This window comes from Zonotrichia albicollis, chromosome 9, assembly GCF_047830755.1.
Source record: "Zonotrichia albicollis isolate bZonAlb1 chromosome 9, bZonAlb1.hap1, whole genome shotgun sequence".
Taxonomy (NCBI): Eukaryota; Metazoa; Chordata; class Aves; order Passeriformes; family Passerellidae; genus Zonotrichia; species Zonotrichia albicollis.
This window is the reverse complement of record NC_133827.1, coordinates 20,671,672-20,689,201: the sequence shown is the minus strand read 5'-3', so window position 1 is coordinate 20,689,201 and position 17,530 is coordinate 20,671,672. Positions and strand designations below refer to the sequence as shown.

General features: G+C 57.2%; 1 protein-coding gene across 27 annotated transcripts in view; it reads left to right on the top strand.

The window, feature by feature from the left end:
- The window catches only part of KIF1A (kinesin family member 1A), a 42,680-nt gene that overhangs the window by 1,235 nt on the left and 23,915 nt on the right, over positions 1-17,530 (top strand). For 10 of the 27 annotated variants that reach the window (XM_074546848.1, XM_074546847.1, XM_074546845.1 and 7 more), the window contains exons 2-16: positions 4,070-4,221; positions 8,114-8,190; positions 8,289-8,468; positions 9,467-9,532; positions 9,658-9,836; positions 10,158-10,269; positions 10,626-10,703; positions 10,987-11,052; positions 11,455-11,472; positions 11,799-11,874; positions 11,973-12,051; positions 12,607-12,749; positions 14,493-14,626; positions 15,871-15,950; positions 16,252-16,327. In XM_074546848.1, coding sequence (XP_074402949.1) covers positions 4,116-4,221; positions 8,114-8,190; positions 8,289-8,468; positions 9,467-9,532; positions 9,658-9,836; positions 10,158-10,269; positions 10,626-10,703; positions 10,987-11,052; positions 11,455-11,472; positions 11,799-11,874; positions 11,973-12,051; positions 12,607-12,749; positions 14,493-14,626; positions 15,871-15,950; positions 16,252-16,327 — 1,470 coding nt within the window. In that variant the 5' untranslated portion in view covers positions 4,070-4,115. Of the gene's footprint in view, positions 1-4,069; positions 4,222-8,113; positions 8,191-8,288; positions 8,469-9,466; positions 9,533-9,657; positions 9,837-10,157; positions 10,270-10,625; positions 10,704-10,986; positions 11,053-11,454; positions 11,473-11,798; positions 11,875-11,972; positions 12,052-12,606; positions 12,750-13,137; positions 13,165-14,417; positions 14,627-15,870; positions 15,951-16,251; positions 16,328-17,530 lie in introns of all 27 variants that reach the window. The other 17 variants (XM_074546838.1, XM_074546837.1, XM_074546836.1 and 14 more) reach the window with 3 other exon arrangements.

Below are 17,530 nucleotides of genomic sequence, written 5' to 3'. Positions count from 1 at the left end.
CAATCCCCCGGGTATGGCCAGGGGTGTGGTGGCTCTGCCATCTCGGCACGCTGCTGCTGCTGCTGACCTCCATTTTGTCTGGGAGGTGGCAGCTGGCGCTGGCAAAGATGCTGCCAGCACCACCCTGCACCTCCCTGCGTGTGGCAAGAGCTGCAGCCCCTCAAGGCCTGGCTGCTGTGGGGATCTGTTGTGCAGCCCCTCCGTGGCTGCCCTTGCCCGTGCCCAGCAATGCCCCCAGAGCTCGCTGCCCTTTCTGTGCCCCTTTCCCTGCTTTGGGCTGGCGTGGCTGGAAGAGAGGATGGAGGGAGCAGGCATGGGGGTGGGGTTACTCTGCAGCAGAGATGGGGAGCAGAACCCCTCATCCATGTCCTTACATTTGCTACCTGTGAACTGAATCTGCCTGGGAATTCTCAGGGAGCTGCAAGCTCTGCCCTGGGGCTGTGCCCTCATTGGGGTGGGCAGGGGCGAGGGGCACGGGGCAGGGTGCTGGGGAAGCTGGGCTGGCTTTCATCTGGGTGTGGGGGGCTCTGTCCTTGTCCTGGGCTGTCCTCTGAGCTGCCTCCCTGCCTGCAGGTGCTGCTCTGGAGAAAACTGCACCGTCATGGCCCCTTGTGCTGTGTGGGGCGGGAGGTGGGTGAGGAGCCTGACGGTGCCATGTCATCCAGCAGCGTGTTCCTGCTGCCCTGGAGGCACCACAGAGCCCCGTGGGCCCAGCCAGACCCCAACAAAGGCTGCAGGGGAAGGGCTCACCACAGCAAAGCTGCTGAGAACACACCAGTGCAGCCAACGGGGTGTCCACCCTCGCCCTGGATGAGATGATGTGGGGCTGGATGTGAGCAGACAAAGGGAAACTCACCTTGGATCTCCCTGGCTGAGGCAGCTCCTCATCTGCTGGAGCTGGGGGACAGCAGCACAGCATCCTCTGGGGAAGAGCTTGCTGCTTGGTGGCACCTGGGGACAATGCTCCCTGTCCTGTTGGTCACCTCTCAGCAGGAGAGGCTGCCAGTTGGTAGCCCCTGCACTAAAGAGTGGTTTCATTAGCTAATCTCTGCCCAATTAATCTTGGCTGATCCAGTTAATCATGGCTCTCCATGATTTGCTCCTCACTGGGGGTGCCTGGTGTGTCACAGGGAGGGGCAGAGCCAGCAGGCTGCACGGGAAGGGGACAAGAGATGGGAAATGGGGACAGGTCCAGATGTTCCCCCTGGCCCCAGGACGTGGCCATTCCTCTCTGCAGCCTCCCCTGTGATCAGGGCAGCCCTGGGAGGCGGCAGGGAGGGAGCAGGGAGCAGGTCTGTGGTGCTGGCACCCTCCCAGCACCAAAGGGCTGGCCCTGGCTTATCGAATTTCTCTCCATGGCAGCAGATTAAACTGCCCTGGCTGCCCCCAGGCAGAGAGAGCTGGCCGGGCTGGAGCTGCCCACAGGCTGGGGGGGCTGCCTGGCCCTGCCCAGCCCTGCCCTGCTCTGCCCTGCCCACTGCAGCCCTGCCCCTCTCTCCCCTGGATGCCCAGTGATGCCAGGGCTGCCTCCCTGCAGCTGAGTGAGTCAGAGGAAGGAAAGGAGGGTGAGGAGCAGCTGGGCAGTGTCTGCTGGCGGTCCCCAAGGGCACGGGATGTCACCTGGGCTCCTTGGCTGGATGGAGCTGGAGAGCTGCAGAGGGGCAGAGGGAAGCAATACGCTGCCCACCAAGGATGCTGAGGGAAATGGAGGGAGCAGAAAATGGAACTGGGACTCTGCAGCAGGGAATGCTGGCCAGGAGAGGAGCTCACATCACATCACAGCCAGATGGGAATACACTGGGATGTAGCCTGTGATGGCAGGGAGAGAGAAAAGGTGCTGCTCGCCAGGAGGGAGGTTCTCACAGCCAGCAGTGGTGGGGTGTGGGGCTGAGCGGGCAGAAAAAGGCAAAGAAAGGAAAGCAGCACTAATGGAAGGCACACAGCAGGATGGGGAACACGGGAAAGTGTTCAAAGGAGAAACCAGAGTGTCTTTGTGGGCAGTGATGGGGCTGGAGTGGCACAGGGTGGGAGGGGATGAGAGCAGGGCCTGAGGTGGCCCAGGCAGGCAGCAGTGGGTCCTGGTGGGCTCACCGATGGGTGTTGCTGTTCTGGGGCTGTGCAGGGACCTGAGCCACCTCTGGAGAGGCTGCAGAGCTGGGGAAGGGAGCGGCCTTGGCTCGGGAGCAGAGGGAAAGGTGTGACATGGGCAGGTGTGAGGGGCAGCCTTGCCCCGGGGGTGGATCCATTGTCCTTGAGCGGTGCCACAGGGCGGAGCAGCTCCAGCTCTTGGCCCAGTGAAGATGCAGCCCTTCCACATGGGAATACATCCAATCGTTTTCCTGGGAAAAACAACTCCTCCATTCCCCTTTGGCAAGCGCTGCTGGTTAATTTTTCTTTCCCCCAGCTGAGCAGGGAGGCGGAGGCCACTGGGAGGCAGAGCCCACTTGCTTGCTTAGGGACTCAAGGGTGGTGTTAAACACCTGCTTAAAATAATCCAGGCTCAGGAAAGCTGAGACCAAATGCTTGAACTGTGGGATTTATGGGTGTGATCCCTGGCTGAGCACAGTGGGAGCTCCGGAGCCATCCCAGCAGGGAGATAAGAGGGGGGCTTGGGAACTCCAACAGAAGCAGCTTTGTCCTCTGCGTGCTGTTGGACATGCCAGCTCACTTATAAAACAGGCAAAGGGTTTCTGAAAGGCAGTGCCAAGCTTGTAACACTTTCTCGATGCAAATTTTTCCGCCGTGTCCTTGGTTTCCTCTCACCCCCTTGGAAATCAAACCTCAGCTGTCAGACCTCAGGTAGTTTTAAAGCCACCCCCTTCTCTTGGGATACTTTCTATTCTGTGGATTTGGTTTTTTCTTCCCTCTCTCCCCCCACTTTTTCCACAAATTCTCCTGAATTTTTCATTTCCACTGTGGGAAAACACATCTCATGTTCAAGATCCCTCCTTCTGGTCATGGCCCATGTAACCAGAGCTGGTGCTCACTAACGATCTCATTTCTCCCCGATCTCCTTCCTCCTGGAGCAAACATCCCGCTGGCAAAACCCAGGCTTGGAAAGCATTAGGGAATTCACACCCAGCCTTGCAGCTGGGATGCCAGAGGAGCAGCTCCTGCCCGTTTTCTGAGGGGTCCTGTGCCCCATTTTCACCAGCAGGGAGGAGCCAGGGAGCAGGGAAAGGCAGGAAAAGGGATGGATGTTAGAAAGCAGGATTTGTGTCAGGTCCGAAAGGATCCCAGAGCAATCAGAAGAAGGATCCCAGTGCAATTTAGTGGGCAGTGGTCTTGAGGCTTAAGTGCAGCTGAGGGAAGGTGGTAATGGCCTGGATGGACAACTGCTCTGGGAGGTGTTGGCGAGGGGTTTGTTTTGTCTTGGTGAGATGTGCAATTTTATTTTTCAGCAAAAGGACTGGAAACAGGATGGTAAACTGGGAGCTGAGTGCAATGGCCACTGGCTCCCCAGGAAGGGCTGCTGGTGCTGATGCTGCAGGTCTGCTCTGTGGGAGCTGAATGGGAGGCGCATGCCCAGCCACCGCCTCCGTTCCCAGTGGAATGCCATCGCTTCCCTGCCTCCCTCCCTGCTCTGTCCTGCTGCCCAGCCCTGCTCTGCTGGGCTTGGAGGGGAGGCAGCAGGCTCTGGTAACGGGCAGGGACTTTTCTTGCAGGTTGGGGGGAACCTATTTGATGGCATTGTCACCCTGGGGTGGAAAAGCTGCTCCTTGGGGTTGTGCTGATGCTGGCAGTGGCTGCTGTGGGTGCCCAGGGGGATGCAGGCTCCAGTGCTGCCCTGGGGACTGAGATAGGCACTGGAGCCTCCATCCCTGAGCACTGCAGGCTCCAGTGCTCCCCTGGGACTGAGCTGGGGGTCCTGACCTGAGGTATGACAGGGAAAAGGGATAAAATGAGATATGTAACAAAACATCATCTTGGGGGCAGAGGCAGAGCCGCATTCCCAGCAGTTTCCTTGCGCAGGGCTTCCATCCATCCACGCAGCGCAGGTGCAGGATGTGGGTTGGCATGCAGGTGTTCCTGACCCCCTTTCCTTTCCTCTCCTTCCCTCCCGTTCCAGGCCAGGCAGCGCTCCGGGGCAGCGGCAGGCGGGCGGGGCCGGCGCCATGGCGGGAGCCTCGGTGAAGGTGGCGGTGCGGGTCCGGCCCTTCAACTCCCGGGAGATGAGCCGCGAGTCCAAGTGCATCATCCAGATGTCGGGAAGCACCACCAGTGAGTGTCCCGGGGGCAGGAAGGGGGGTTTGGGTGCTGCTGGCAAGGAGCAGTGGTGGTGTGGCCACAGCAGTCTGGGGAGGTCGGTGTGAGGATGCCTGAAGCATCTCCAGTGGTTTGGAGGGGGAGATGTGGGAATGGGGTCAGCATTCCATGGGGAGATGCAGTTGGAATGGCAGTGGTGGGACCTACATGGCACTGAGCCCTTGGATTTTGGTGACAGTGAAAGAAAGGGGCAGTATTCCCCAGTAGGCAATGACAGAGGAATCACAGAATCAGACAAATCCCTTTTTTCAGAAGGGATTTGTGTTAAAGGGAATCTAGAAGGGATTTGTGTTAAAGATGATCTTGTTCCAACCTTCCACTGTAGATGAGGCTTTTCCACCTCCAACCTGGCCTTGGATGGGCCAGCAAATGTGTTTTGTCTGCCTGGCCAGGTACCACTCACTGCAGCCTGCCAGGACCCATCTCTGCTCTCTGGGGCTCTTGGAGCTGCAGCAGCAGCATCAGGGAGGGATGGGAGGGGGGTTTGCCCAGGGAATGGTGTGCTCAGAGTGGGGAATGCAGCCTGGAGCCCTGGGGCTGTGTGTGCTGTCTGGAGCCCTTGCCCCTCTTTAGACACCAGCAGGGTGTGGGACTGGCAGTGAAACCCCTCCTCTGTGGCTCTGGAAGCCTCCAGATGGGGTAGTGTCTAAAATAACTCCATCCTGCGTCACCGGCGGTGGGTGACACGCTGCTGGAGCCACCCCCGCCCTGAGGCTGCCATGACAACCCTTCTGCTGGCAGGGACAGCACCCAGGGGTGCAGGGGGACCCTGGGACCCCGCTGGCCACCCCAGGCCCGGGGGGAAGCTCTGTGGGGCAGCATCTCTGGCCTCCTGTGGGGTTCTCATAGCTGGACAGGGATTCTCCACCTGTCCCCGTGGTGAGGAAGCCTCCTGTCCATGCAGGAGCCTCCCAGCTGCCCAGGACAGGCAATGGGAGGGCAGATGTTCCCCATTCTGGTCCTGGGGGGGAACTGTTGTGCCCCAGTCCCAGACAGATCATCAGGAGAGAGCTGCACCATGGCAGTGTTTGCTCAGAGCTGTGTGCCCCTGCTCACCCTGGCAGTGCCCCCAGCCCTGCAGCCCGTGCCTCTGCTCCAGGGAGGGCAGCAGGGCTGCAGGCAGGAGCCCTTTGCTGACAGGGAGGATTTTCTCCATGAATGGACAAACCACTGGCTAATCCTCCTGGCCAGGGGGCTGGGGAGCAAGTGTGGGGGGCTCTGCTGCTGCTGGGGCTGGGGGAGGCAGGAGGGTGTCCCAATCCCAATCCTGCCCAATCCAGAGCAGGGCTGTCCCAATCCCCACAGCTCCTGGCAGAGAAGCCAAAGATAATCATGTTTGAGGGAGTGAGAGTGAAGTTTTCCCCTTCCCAGCATTATTTGCAGACACCTTTCCCTGTGCAGGTTCTTTTCCTGCCTCCATCGAGCCCCTGGGAGGCAGAGGGGCCCAGGGAGGGAAGGGATCTCAGCCTTTCTCTGCTGTCCTTCCACCTGCAAGCTCCCAGCTGCCCCAGCTGCCCCCAGCCCTGCTGCTCTGTGCCTGTTCTGCACCCTGTGGGCACCATCCTGGGCCCCTCTCCTGATGGCTCCCTCCAGGATGGTGTGGAGGAGACCCCTGGCTTTCATCCCAGTTGTGTTTTCTCTCTGGAGCTGTGCCTCTGCTGCCTTTAAACCCTGGTGATTATTTCCTCTGAGATGGGCTCTCGGCTTTCTCCTGCTCTGTGCCTGCCCATTCATGCTGCTGCCTCTTCAGGGCAAGGCAAGGGACACCTCCAGAAGTTTTCCTCCTTCCTGCCCCCTTGTTTCTATGTTTGTCTTCACCTCCACACCCCTCATTGCCTTTTCAATCCCAATAGCCCAGAGCATGAATTTTTTGCACAAGTCCTATAGGAAAGGAAAAACTCCCCCAGCAGCATTTATCTGCCTGCAGGCAAATAAATGGGAATGGCAGGGGCATGGCAAGAGTGTGTCAGCTCAGGACAGGAGATGCCTGCCCTTGGGATGCTCCCCTGTGTCTCTGGTGTCCCATGCCAGCTGGGAGCTGCAGCTGGGGTGCCTGGAGCCACGTGGTGCCATCCCCTGCCCTGTGCCCAGCATGGGCTGGCACTGGCATGCAGAACAGGCTCCTTGTGCTGCTCCATCCCTGCTCCACAACCCATCTTTGCTCCTGTTTGCATGGTCAGTGTCACTCTGCAGGGCAGGGACAGGCCTGGGGACCGGGTGGAGCTGCCAGGCTGAGCACCAGGGGCCACCAGAGATGCTCCATCCCACTTCTTGCTTCTCTTCACAATGCCCTCAGCACCACATCCCGGCACTGGCACGGGTCAGGACTGGGCAGCCACCATGGCCTGCTCTCCCAGGGGAGGATTCCCAGCTGTTCCTCCCCAGCCCTTTCTCCTGGTGTTCAGCCTGCCTGGGATGCCCCAGGGCAGTGGGGCCAGGCTGCCTGCAGCAGGGGGACAGGCAGGGAGCTCGTGCCAGCCCCTCTTTGGTGCCAGAGCTGGGCTTCTCTCCGTGCCAGGGAGCATCTCAGCAGCACCACGCTGTGGTTTTGTGGCTGGGGCTGCATCCTGACCCCCCTTCCCCTGTCTGCCTCGCTCAGTGCTGGGCTGTGCTCAGGTCACAAGTGGGGGGACCCTTCCCATGGGAGCTGGTGTTGGAGGAGGGGTTCAGAGCAGAAAGCATCTCTGTGTGTGACACTGCACATCTGGAAGCACATCTGGCCGCCAGAGACTCCCAGCAGTGAGCTGCCCCGTGCCTGGGGCTGCCCAGGAATGCCCAGCTGGAATCAGGAGGGGTTTGAGCCCTGGCTGCCTGAAGGGCAGAGCAGGCTGGCATGGAGAAAGCTCAGGGCTTTTCGGGATGGTTTCTCCATCCTTGGTGGTGGCAGGGAGCAGCTGGGGCAGCGGGCACGGGAGCTGTGCTGTGCAGGCCTCAATGTCACCTCAGTGTCACCCAACATGGCTGGTGGCTGCACCTCGTGATTGCCCGCTGATCTGGGCTCCTTCTGATGCATCTGTTGTTTCAGAAATAAAACCACATGGTAAATGCTCTACAGGAGGAAAAAAAAAAAAACAACCCATGGTATGAGGAAGAGCAGTGATGCAGTCTCCAATTTCCATGGCAACGTCCTTTTCATCAGGGGATGACAAAAGCAGACTCCTGTTTCCGCTGCTGCTGTGACACGAGGCATTAATCACTGCTGGGGCTGGGCACCTGCAGGGGAAGGAGCCAGAGGGGCTCTGGGGCAGCCCTGGCAGGGCTGCAGCTGCTCCCACCCCACAGGTGACACCATGGGGGCTTTGGGGACAGGGAGCCTGTGACCCTGCTGTGTGACCGTGTTCACAGGGGTTTTCGAATGAGGGAAGACATGAGAATGTTGACTCCATGTTTCAGAAGGCTTGATTTATTATTTTATGATATATATTGCATTAAAACTATACAAAAAGAATAGAAGAAAGGGTTTCATCTCAGAAAGCTGGCTGAGCTAAGAATAGAAAAGAATGAATAACAAAAGTTTGTGGCTGGGACACTGTGTCTGAGCCAGCTGACTGTGATTGGCCATTAATTAGAAACAACCACATGAGACCAATCACAAATGCACCTGTTGCATTCCACAGCAGCAGATAATCATTGTTTACATTTTGCTCCTGAGGCCTCTCAGCTTCTCAAGAAGAAAAAATCCCAAGAGAGGGATTTTGCATGGAAAGATGTCTGTGACAGCCTTCCAGCACTGTTTTGGACCGAAACCCATCACCCTTCATCCCTCCCACATGGAGGAGGAGAGGGGCATGGGGCAGGGCTACCATGGGTGGTTGGTGGCCTCATGTTCCCATCTGTTTGTCCCTAGCTATCCTGAACCCAAAACAGCCCAAAGAGACACCAAAAAGCTTCAGCTTTGACTATTCCTACTGGTCCCACACTACGGTAAGCACTGGGAGGGCTGAGCCCGCCTCAAAGGCTGGGCTGGGGAGGGGCAGGAGGCCTCCTTGCTAAATTTCTCTGTGTCCCCCTCCTCTGTGCAGCCTGCAGACATCAACTATGCATCCCAGAAGCAAGTGTACCGGGACATTGGCGAGGAGATGCTGCAGCATGCCTTTGAAGGCTACAATGTGTGCATCTTTGCCTACGGGCAGACAGGAGCTGGGAAATCCTACACCATGATGGGCAAGCAGGAGAAGGACCAGCAGGGCATCATCCCACAGGTATGCCTGGGGAAAAAACCTTGTCCCAAAGGGGTGCCCAAAGGAAAAGCAGAGCTGGGAGGAAAGAGGGCTGTGACAGTGTTCACAGGGGTCTGAGGATGAGGGAAGAGATGAGGATCTGACTCTATGTTTCAGAAGGCTTGATTTATTATTTTATGATATTTATTACATTAAAACTATACTAAAAGAATAGAAGAAAGGATTTCATCAGAAGGCTAGCTAATAATAGAATAGGAAAGAATGATTACAAAGGCTTGTGGCTTGAACTCTCTGTCTGAGCCAGCTGACCGTGATTGGCTGTTAATTAGAAACAACCACATGAGACCAATCACAGATGCACCTGTTGCATTCCACAGCAGCAGATAACCATTGTTTACATTTTGTTCCTGATGCCTCTCAGCTTCTCAGGAGGAAAAATCCCAAGGAAAGGGTTTTCCATGAAAGATGTCTGCGACAGAGGGCAGCAGAGTGGGAGTGAGGCCTTGCCAAGGTCCAATGTAGCACTGCTGTGACAGTGAGCTGGCATGGCTCCACCAGGAGGGGCTCAGGGAGGGTCACCCAGGCTCTCCAAGGCTGGAAGGACAATGATGTGGCCACACAAGGCCAGTGGATGTGAGCAACAGTGGCCCAAGAGCTGAGCTGCTGACCCAGGGCTGGCCTGGCAGGACACGGGGGGGCTCTGGGGATGCTGATTGTCCATGTCAGCATGGAGGGGCTCTGCCAGCTCCCCAGGAGCTGTTCCAGCACTCACTGGCTGGTTTTGGGGTGAAAAGGCAGAAACCCCTGTATCCTGGGCACTCTTGTGTCTGCAGCTGTGTGAGGACATCAGTGGCACCACATTGGGCTCTGGGGATGCTGATTGTCCATGTGAGCTCTGCCAGCTCCAGGAGCCATCCCAGCACTCACTGGCTGTTTTTTGGGGTGAAAAGGCAGAAACCCCAGTGTCTGGGCCCCCCAGGCAGGGGCACTGGGGCTGAGCCTGGCTCTTGTGTCCGCAGCTGTGCGAGGATCTCTTCTCCCGCATCAATGACACCACCAATGACAACATGTCCTACTCTGTGGAGGTAGGCACCCCTCCCTCTGCCTGCCCTGCCCCTCCTGCCCTCCCAGCTGGCTCCACAGGCTGTGCCAGTGTGCAGAGCCCTCTGTGGGGCCATCCTGCCAGCTCTGCCCGTGCCCTCTGCTCTAGGTGAGCTATATGGAGATCTACTGTGAGCGTGTGAGGGACCTGCTGAACCCCAAGAACAAGGGCAACCTCAGGGTGAGGGAGCATCCCCTGATGGGTCCATATGTTGAGGACCTTTCCAAGCTGGCTGTGACCTCCTACAATGACATCCAGGACCTCATGGACTCTGGGAACAAAGCCCGGTGAGTTGGAGGAGATGGGCAGGGTTTGGGAAGCTTGCAGTCACTTCTAGGAGGTCCTGCTTCACTCCCTGACTTTGCCAGTCCAGCTGCTCTGGAAGTGGCAGAGTGTTGGGTACCCCCACTTTCCCTTTAATTTTCTCCTGCTTTCCAAGGGTGCTGGAGACAGCAGGAAAAAGCCTGAACTTGTGCACATCTTCTCCCAGAGCCCTCTCTTGTCCTCTATTCTTGCCTTTCCCCCATGTACCCTGTCCTGGCCCTGTCCCCAGCCACTGCAGTGTCCCCCACAGGGTGTCACAGCTCCCTGTCCTGCTCTCCCTGCAGCACAGTGGCTGCCACCAACATGAATGAGACCAGCAGCCGCTCCCACGCTGTCTTCAACATCATCTTCACGCAGAAGCGCCACGATGCCGAGACAGACATCACCACTGAGAAGGTGAGAGCAGGGCTGGGCACTCAGGGCAGCCCTCATGGGTCCAGGGAGGACTTTTGTGTGCTTTTATCAGCACTTGGGGCATGGTGGTGCAGCCTGGTGGAGGGTTGGAGCAGGAGGGAGATGAGTGCCAGGCACATTCTGGGCTGGTGGTCCCTTGAGGGACTGACCCCTGTGCAGGGTATTTGGCAGCTTCAGCCCTGCCTGCAAGGGTATTAGCCCTGCTCCTGGGCAGCTCCTGCAGGGATGACCCTGCAGAGCCACTGCTGCGCTCAGAGCAGTGCCATCCTGCAAGGGGGTTTGGCTTTGTGCTGGGTTTGCTGTGCCCACAGGGCTGACAGCCTCCCCTCTGCCTGCAGGTCAGCAAAATCAGCTTGGTGGACCTGGCTGGCAGTGAGAGAGCTGATTCCACAGGGGCCAAGGGCACAAGGCTAAAGGTGAGAGCTGACCTGAGGTCCCCTTCTGCTGGTGGGACACCATGGCCTCCTCCCTCATCCCCAAACCATCTCCTTCCCTTGCCCGGTTCTTTGCTCACTGCTCTGCCAAAATCCTGGGTGGGGTTGTGTTTGAAAGCTGCCCAGTGCCAGTTTCACCATCAGTCCCAGCTGGGGGATGCTGGGTACCCAGTTAGACCAGCTCCTCTTTGCCCACACCATGCTGGATATTCTTCATTTTCTCCTGGGCTGAAATGGGACCTGAGCATTTTCCTCTTCTAACCAGGAAGGAGCAAACATCAACAAGTCCTTGACCACTCTGGGGAAAGTCATCTCTGCCCTGGCAGAAATGGTAGGTAGCTGGAGAGCAGACAAACATTGCCACTGGGGGAAAAATGGGCTTGGGGCAGCAGGGCTGGGCTCAGCTTTGGGGGATGGAGCATCCCAGCTCCATGGGATGGGCTCATCTTTGAGGGATGGAGCATCCCAGCTCCATGGGATGGAGCATCCCAGCTTTGAGGGATGGAGCATCCCAGCTCCATGGGATGGGCTCGGCTTTGGGGGATGGAGCATCCCAGCTCCAAGGGCTGGGCAGACACATCCCAAGCTGTCCCTGCAGCTGGGACAAGCTGGGCAGGTGGAGATGCCATCTGCATGGGGACCTGTGGTAATCTCTGTTTGAGGGCCAGGGATGTGTGGTGGGTGCCAAGTAAAAAAGCAGCTCCCCTAAACATTGTCTCCATTTCCTTTGCAGGATTCAGGGCCCAACAAGGTGGGTGCCCAGGCTGGGTGGGGAGGGGGTGTTAGTTTGGAGCACAGTGGGAGTGGGTGGGAGTGGGTTCAGGGTGGTTTGGGAGTGAGACTGTGCCTGGACTCGAGCCATCTTCTCCTCATTTCCTCCTCCTCCCTCTGGGGCTCTCAGCAGCCAGCTTTAAGCAACCCTCCCAGCTGAGGGCATTTCACAGGCAGGACCTGTGGACCTGGGCAAAGATGCCCAAGGTTTCCATCCTGCTCCAAGTCCCCATGGCTGGGGACCAGCTGTCACCTTCCCTTTGTGGGGAGCAGGCAGCCTGACAGCCCTTCCCTTTGCTCTCCCAGAACAAAAAGAAGAAGAAGACAGATTTCATCCCGTACAGAGACTCGGTGCTGACCTGGCTGCTGCGGGAGAACCTGGGTGAGGACAGCTGGGGGTGTGCTCTGCAAAGGGCATGGCAGGGCATGGCAGGGGGCACAGGGAGCAGCATCTCCCTCATTGTCTGTCTCTCTGGGCAGGAGGCAACTCCAGAACCGCCATGGTGGCTGCTCTCAGTCCTGCTGACATCAACTACGACGAGACCCTCAGCACCCTCAGGTAGGAAGAAGTGCCCTTGTCCTTTCTGCAGTGAGCAGGAACAGGGGAGGCTGAGGCCAGGCACTGCCACATGCTCTCCCCACCTCTGTGTGTCCCTGCCTGGGGGTGTAGTGTGGAGGGAGCCTGCAACCCCAGACAAAAGGCCAAAGGGTTGTCCTGGCACTGGGATCCTCCTTGCTGGAGGGGCTCTGCAACACTCTTGCCTGTCCAGCAGCTGGGATTTTGCCCTTGTTTGTGTTAAGACCCTGCCCCTGTTCTCAGTGTTGTTCAAGACCCTTCCCCTGTTTTTATGTTATTCAAGACCCTGCCCCTGTTCTCAGTGTTGTTCAAGACCTTTCCCCTGTTTTTATGTTATTCAAGACCCTTCCCCTGTTCTCAGTGTTGTTCAAGATCCTGCCCCTGTTTTTGTTCTGTTCAAGACCCTTCCTTGATCTTGTGTTCCTCAAGACCCTGCCCCTGTTTTTGTGTTGTTCAAGACCCTGCCCCTGTTCTGGTGTTGCTCAAGCCCCTGTCCCTGTTCTCAGTGCTCCTCAAGCCCCTGTCCCTGTTCTCCAGGTACGCTGACCGTGCCAAGCAGATCCGCTGCAACGCTGTCATCAATGAGGACCCCAACAACAAGCTCATCAGGGAGCTGAAGGATGAGGTGGCTCGTCTGCGTGACCTGCTCTACGCCCAGGGCCTCGGGGACATCATTGACAGTAGGTACCAGGGGTGCTCTCTGCCCTGGCTCCAGGCAGAGATGGGCTGATGTCCCCACAGGCTCCCTGCACCCTGCTGCCCTGCCCCACAGCAGCACCAGTGCTGCCCCTGTGAGCCCCTGCACGCATGGGCACAGCCCCCAGCCCCTCCTGTGGCAGGGGGAGCTGCTTTCTGCCCGCCAAACCTTCCCTTCTTCCCTTCCTCCCACCATCTTCAGCGTCCAGCACCCAGCAGAGGTGCCAGGAAGGCGTTACTGGGACTGCACATGCCCATGGGCTCCCGTCCCTGTGCTGTCTGATACCCCACTGAGATGAACCCCCCCTTGTTCTGTTCTCTCTTCTGTTCTCTCTGTCTCACCCCCCTCCCTGCCCTCTCTTTCTCTCTTAGCCCACCCTGCTGCAGGAGGATCCAAATGTGTGTATTCCCCATCACTGGTACTCTCTGTTGCTTCCCAGCTTTTTGGAGATCTGGGCTGTGCCCAGGGGCACCCGTGCAGCCAGCCCCTGCTGCTGGGTGCTGTGTGCCTGCAGGCTGCCCATCCTCAGGGAGCTGGCACAGGGCATGGTGCCAGAGTGCTGGTTAGCACCTGGGCTTGGTGCTGAAGGGACCAGTGTCCTCCCAGCTGGCCATGCCAAGGGCCCAGGCCACACGGGGACTCCTCCTTCATGCTGTTGTGATGTTTCCTGTCGCTGCTGCTGCTGCTGCTCTGCTGCTGCTGGTGTCTCACTGGGGCTGGAGCCTGGCACGGCCTCGGTGGGACGGAATGGTGCTCTACTGATGGATTGGTGGGTGGTGGTGGCCAGGAGGCTTTGGCCTGTGGATAAGCACTATGACCCTGTTCCACCCTGGGTCAGGCAGTGCAGTCAGGCCATGGCAAACCTGCTGAGGAGCCAGGGCTCTCCTTGTGCCCTCCTGGCTAATGGAGATGGGTGACTACTCCTGCACCTGCTGACCTGTGCCCTGCCTGCCTCTTGCACACTGCTCTGAGAACCAGTATCTCCTCAGGGCTGGAGGAGCATCTCTCTCCCCCCAGAGCTGACTCCTGGGGTGCCAGCTGGCAAGCACCCCTGCCTGCAGTGCTGGCTTCATTCTCTGGCTGCCTGGCCAAGGTGCTGCTCCAGCAGGCCATGGGCTTCCTTTGAGCAGACCCTCTGAGGGAATCCTGCTGCTCCTCCTGCCTGGGCTACCTGACCCCTTTGTAGGGCACAGGGCCAGCCCCTCTCATCCCCTTCCTTTCTCTGCTCTCAGATCTGGCTAATCTGGGGCATCTGGGCAGGGAAAACCATACAGGCTCTGTGAGGTGGAGAGGATGCCAGAGGCAGTGGCAAGTACATGGGGAGGATATTTGATCCCAGACCTGATGGATGCAGGACCTGAGGTTACAAAACAGTATCCTGGGAGCCCAGGATGGTGCTTCCAGCATCTGCCTCACCCAATAGCCCTAGTCCCTGCAGGGCTGCCCGGGCTGGGGAGGAGAGTGCCTGCCCTGCCCTGTTGCTGTCTGTGCTGCTCTGCTGCTGCCTGTGCCTTTTCCTGTAATTCCTGCCTTTTTTCTCGACGCACCGGCCACTCTTTTTTTTTTCCCAACAGCTTTTCTTGTCTCTGTCTCTCTCTGTCACCCTGTCTGTGTGTCTTTCCCCGGCCCTCCCCTCCTTCCGCGCCCGTAGATGTGTCGGACCTTGAGAACAATAATGATGCTGGAGGGGCAGAGCTGAGCCAGCGCCATGACAATCTCTCCACAGTGACCAACGCCATCGCTGGCATCAGCCCCTCCTCCTCCCTCTCTGCCCTGTCCAGCCGCGCTGCCTCGGTGGCCAGCCTGCACGAGCGCATCATGTTTGCCCCGGGCAGCGAGGAGGCAATCGAGAGACTCAAGGTAAGAGGCTGCTGCCTTTCCTTTTCCTTTCCCTTTTCCCTTTTCCCTTTTCCCTTTTCCCTTTTCCCTTTTCCCTTTTCCCTTTTCCCTTTTCCCTTTTCCCTTTTCCTTCCCTTCCCCTTCCCTTTCCCCTTTCCTTTCCCCTTTCCTTTCCCCTTTCCTTTCCCCTTTCCTTTCCCCTTTCCTTTCCCCTTTCCCTTTCCCCTTTCCCTTTCCTTTCCCCTTCCCCTTCCCCTTCCCCTTCCCCTTCCCCTTCCCCTTCCCCTTCCCCTTCCCCTTCCCCTTCCCCTTCCCCTTCCCCTTTCTCCTTTCCTTCCCCTTCCCCTTTTCTTTTTCCTTTCTCCTTTCTCCTTTCCCTTTCCCTTTCCCTTTCCCTTTCCCTTTCCCTTTCCCTTTCCCTTTCCCTTTCCCTTTCCCTTTCCCTTTCCCCTTTCCTTTCCCCTTTCCGCACCTTCCCTTCCCCTTCCTCTTCCTCTTCCCCTTCCTCTTTCCTTTCTCCTTTCCTTCCCCTTCCCCTTTCCCTTCCCTTTTCCTTTCTCCTTCCCCTCTCCTTTTCCTTTTCTTTTTTCCTTCCCCTTTCCTTTTCCTTTCTCCTTTCCTCTCCTTTCCTTTTCCTTTTCCTTTTCCTTTTCCTTTTCCTTTTCCTTTTCCTTTTCCTTTTCCTTTTCCTTTTCCTTTTCCTTTTCCTTTTCCTTTTCCTTTTCCTTTTCCTTTTCCTTTTCCTTTCTCCTTTCTCCTTTCTCCTTTCTCCTTTCTCCTTTCTCCTTTCCTTTTTCCTTTCCTTTCCTCCCCCTTTTCCTTCTTCCTTCCCTACCCTTTTCCTTTTTCCTTTCCCTTTCTGGAGCCCCATGAAGTGTGATCCTCGTGTGAAGCAATACTCAGATGCGCCCTTGCAGAGTGGACAGACCTAGAGCTCGCCCTCCCTGAGGGTTTGGGTGTTGCAGGGTCCTCCTGGTGCTGCCTTGGAGCGGTGGGCCAGGTGCTTTGGGTTTGGGATGGGCACTTGAGTGCTCCTGGTCGTGCACAACAGCAGCAGTGGGCTGGCAGCAAGGCAGTGGAGAGGGTGCTGTCTGTGCCTCACTCCTTGGGGATGGGGCTGATGGAAAGATGGGGGTGAAATGTGCTGCAGCCTGTGCAAACAAGCCTGAAGCTGGCACTGGTGTCCCACTGGAGCACACTGGGCACAGTGGGCAGGAGTGCTGCCCCAGGATGGTGTCACCAAGCCCTGTTAACCCCCCTGGCAGGAGACAGAGAAGATCATTGCAGAGCTGAACGAGACGTGGGAGGAGAAGCTGCGCCGGACAGAAGCGATTCGGATGGAGAGGTGGGTGGGCTGGGGGGCAGGATGGCAGGGCACAGTGGCATTCCTTGGGCATTTTGTAAGAGCACTTGGGTTCCTGGGGCAGCCAAACAGTTTGGATGTCCAGCTGGACCCTGGGTTGCCCCCTGGGACCCCAGTACCCACCATGTCAGCCTGCACAGAGATGGGCTGCTCTGAAAAACCCACCTGGATTGTGATGAGAGCTGTGGCAAGCCCTGCATTGCAATCCATGGGACAAGCCAAGGGCTTCCATCCTGGGGGTGCATGGAGTTTTGACAGACACTTCTTTCCCTTTCTCCTTCAGGGAAGCGTTGCTGGCCGAAATGGGGGTGGCCATGAGGGAGGATGGAGGCACCTTGGGTGTATTTTCTCCTAAAAAGGTAGGATCATCCCATTCTCTTCTTCTGGGGACTGATTTGTACCTGCAGCTCCCTTCTGATCCACTCTGTCACAGCTGGCCAGTCCCATGTACTTCACTGGCCTTTTCTTGGCTCTGAAACCTGTGGGGAAATCCCAGCTTTGAGCCTGCTGGGCACAAACATGGGTACAGATATGTGGGTAAATGTCCACCCCCACTGCTGGCATGCTGTGCCCCTTCATGAGGGGATTTACTGATGATCGCTCTCTTGGACTTCAGTGTTAGCTCATAAAAATTCATACTTTCAGATATTTAAAATTGCTGCCCCTGAAGCCAGCAAGTCCTAGCTAACAAATGTGGGTGGGCAAATATTTCATCTCTTTATTGCTTGTAGCATTTGGCTTGGCCAAACCTCTTAAGTGTGTGTGTCCCCAGCTCAAGTGATGATAAAGACTTCACAGCCTTCCTCTTATGTGGCCAATCTGACTTTTAGGATGAACTTGTGCACTGTTGTCTTTGTTTCTTGTCCCAGCTGCTGCCTGTTAGGAGCCCAGACCTTTGGGTAGGAAGCGTGGGGGTTTATTCCCCAAAGCAGGTTGGTCTTGGAGGTGGGGCATTGCTGTGGTGGTCTTGGTGCCTCCTTGCTCTTCAGCTCTCTGGCAGGTGGAAACTCTTCTGACTTCTCCAGTGGCTGGTGAGGAAATCTAGTGTTGATAGTGTGCAAATCCATTTTGTTATGGGCACTGCACTTTGCTGTCCTGCTGTGTGCCATGGCTGGGGTGGTCACAGCTCCAGGAGCTCAGTGGAAGGTCACCACCAGCTTTACAAATCTGGACAAAAACTGCAAGTGAAGGAGGTCTCAAGCCCCCCAGGGCTGTCTGTCTGTCCAGTGAGGCCAGAGATTAAATGTTACAGCCAACTCTGCCAGCCACCATGGAGAAGAGCCCACCTCTCCTTGACTTCCAGTGTTTGCAGTGAGTTTCTGCTGCAGCCAAGGCTTGTGGCACCATGGTGAGGGGCTCCCTCTGCATGCTGGGTCTCAACAGGCTGATAAGGTGTTCCTTACAGCCTGTTCTATCTGATAAACTCAGAACTGCTCCCACTGGTACTCCTGGGGCTGCCCCTGTTCCCTGAAGGTGTAATCCCAGCAGCTAAGCTGGCTCTGGCCAGGGAGGCCTGTGCCTGGGGGAGAAATTTTCCTCCTACCAAGAACAAAGTGGTTTGT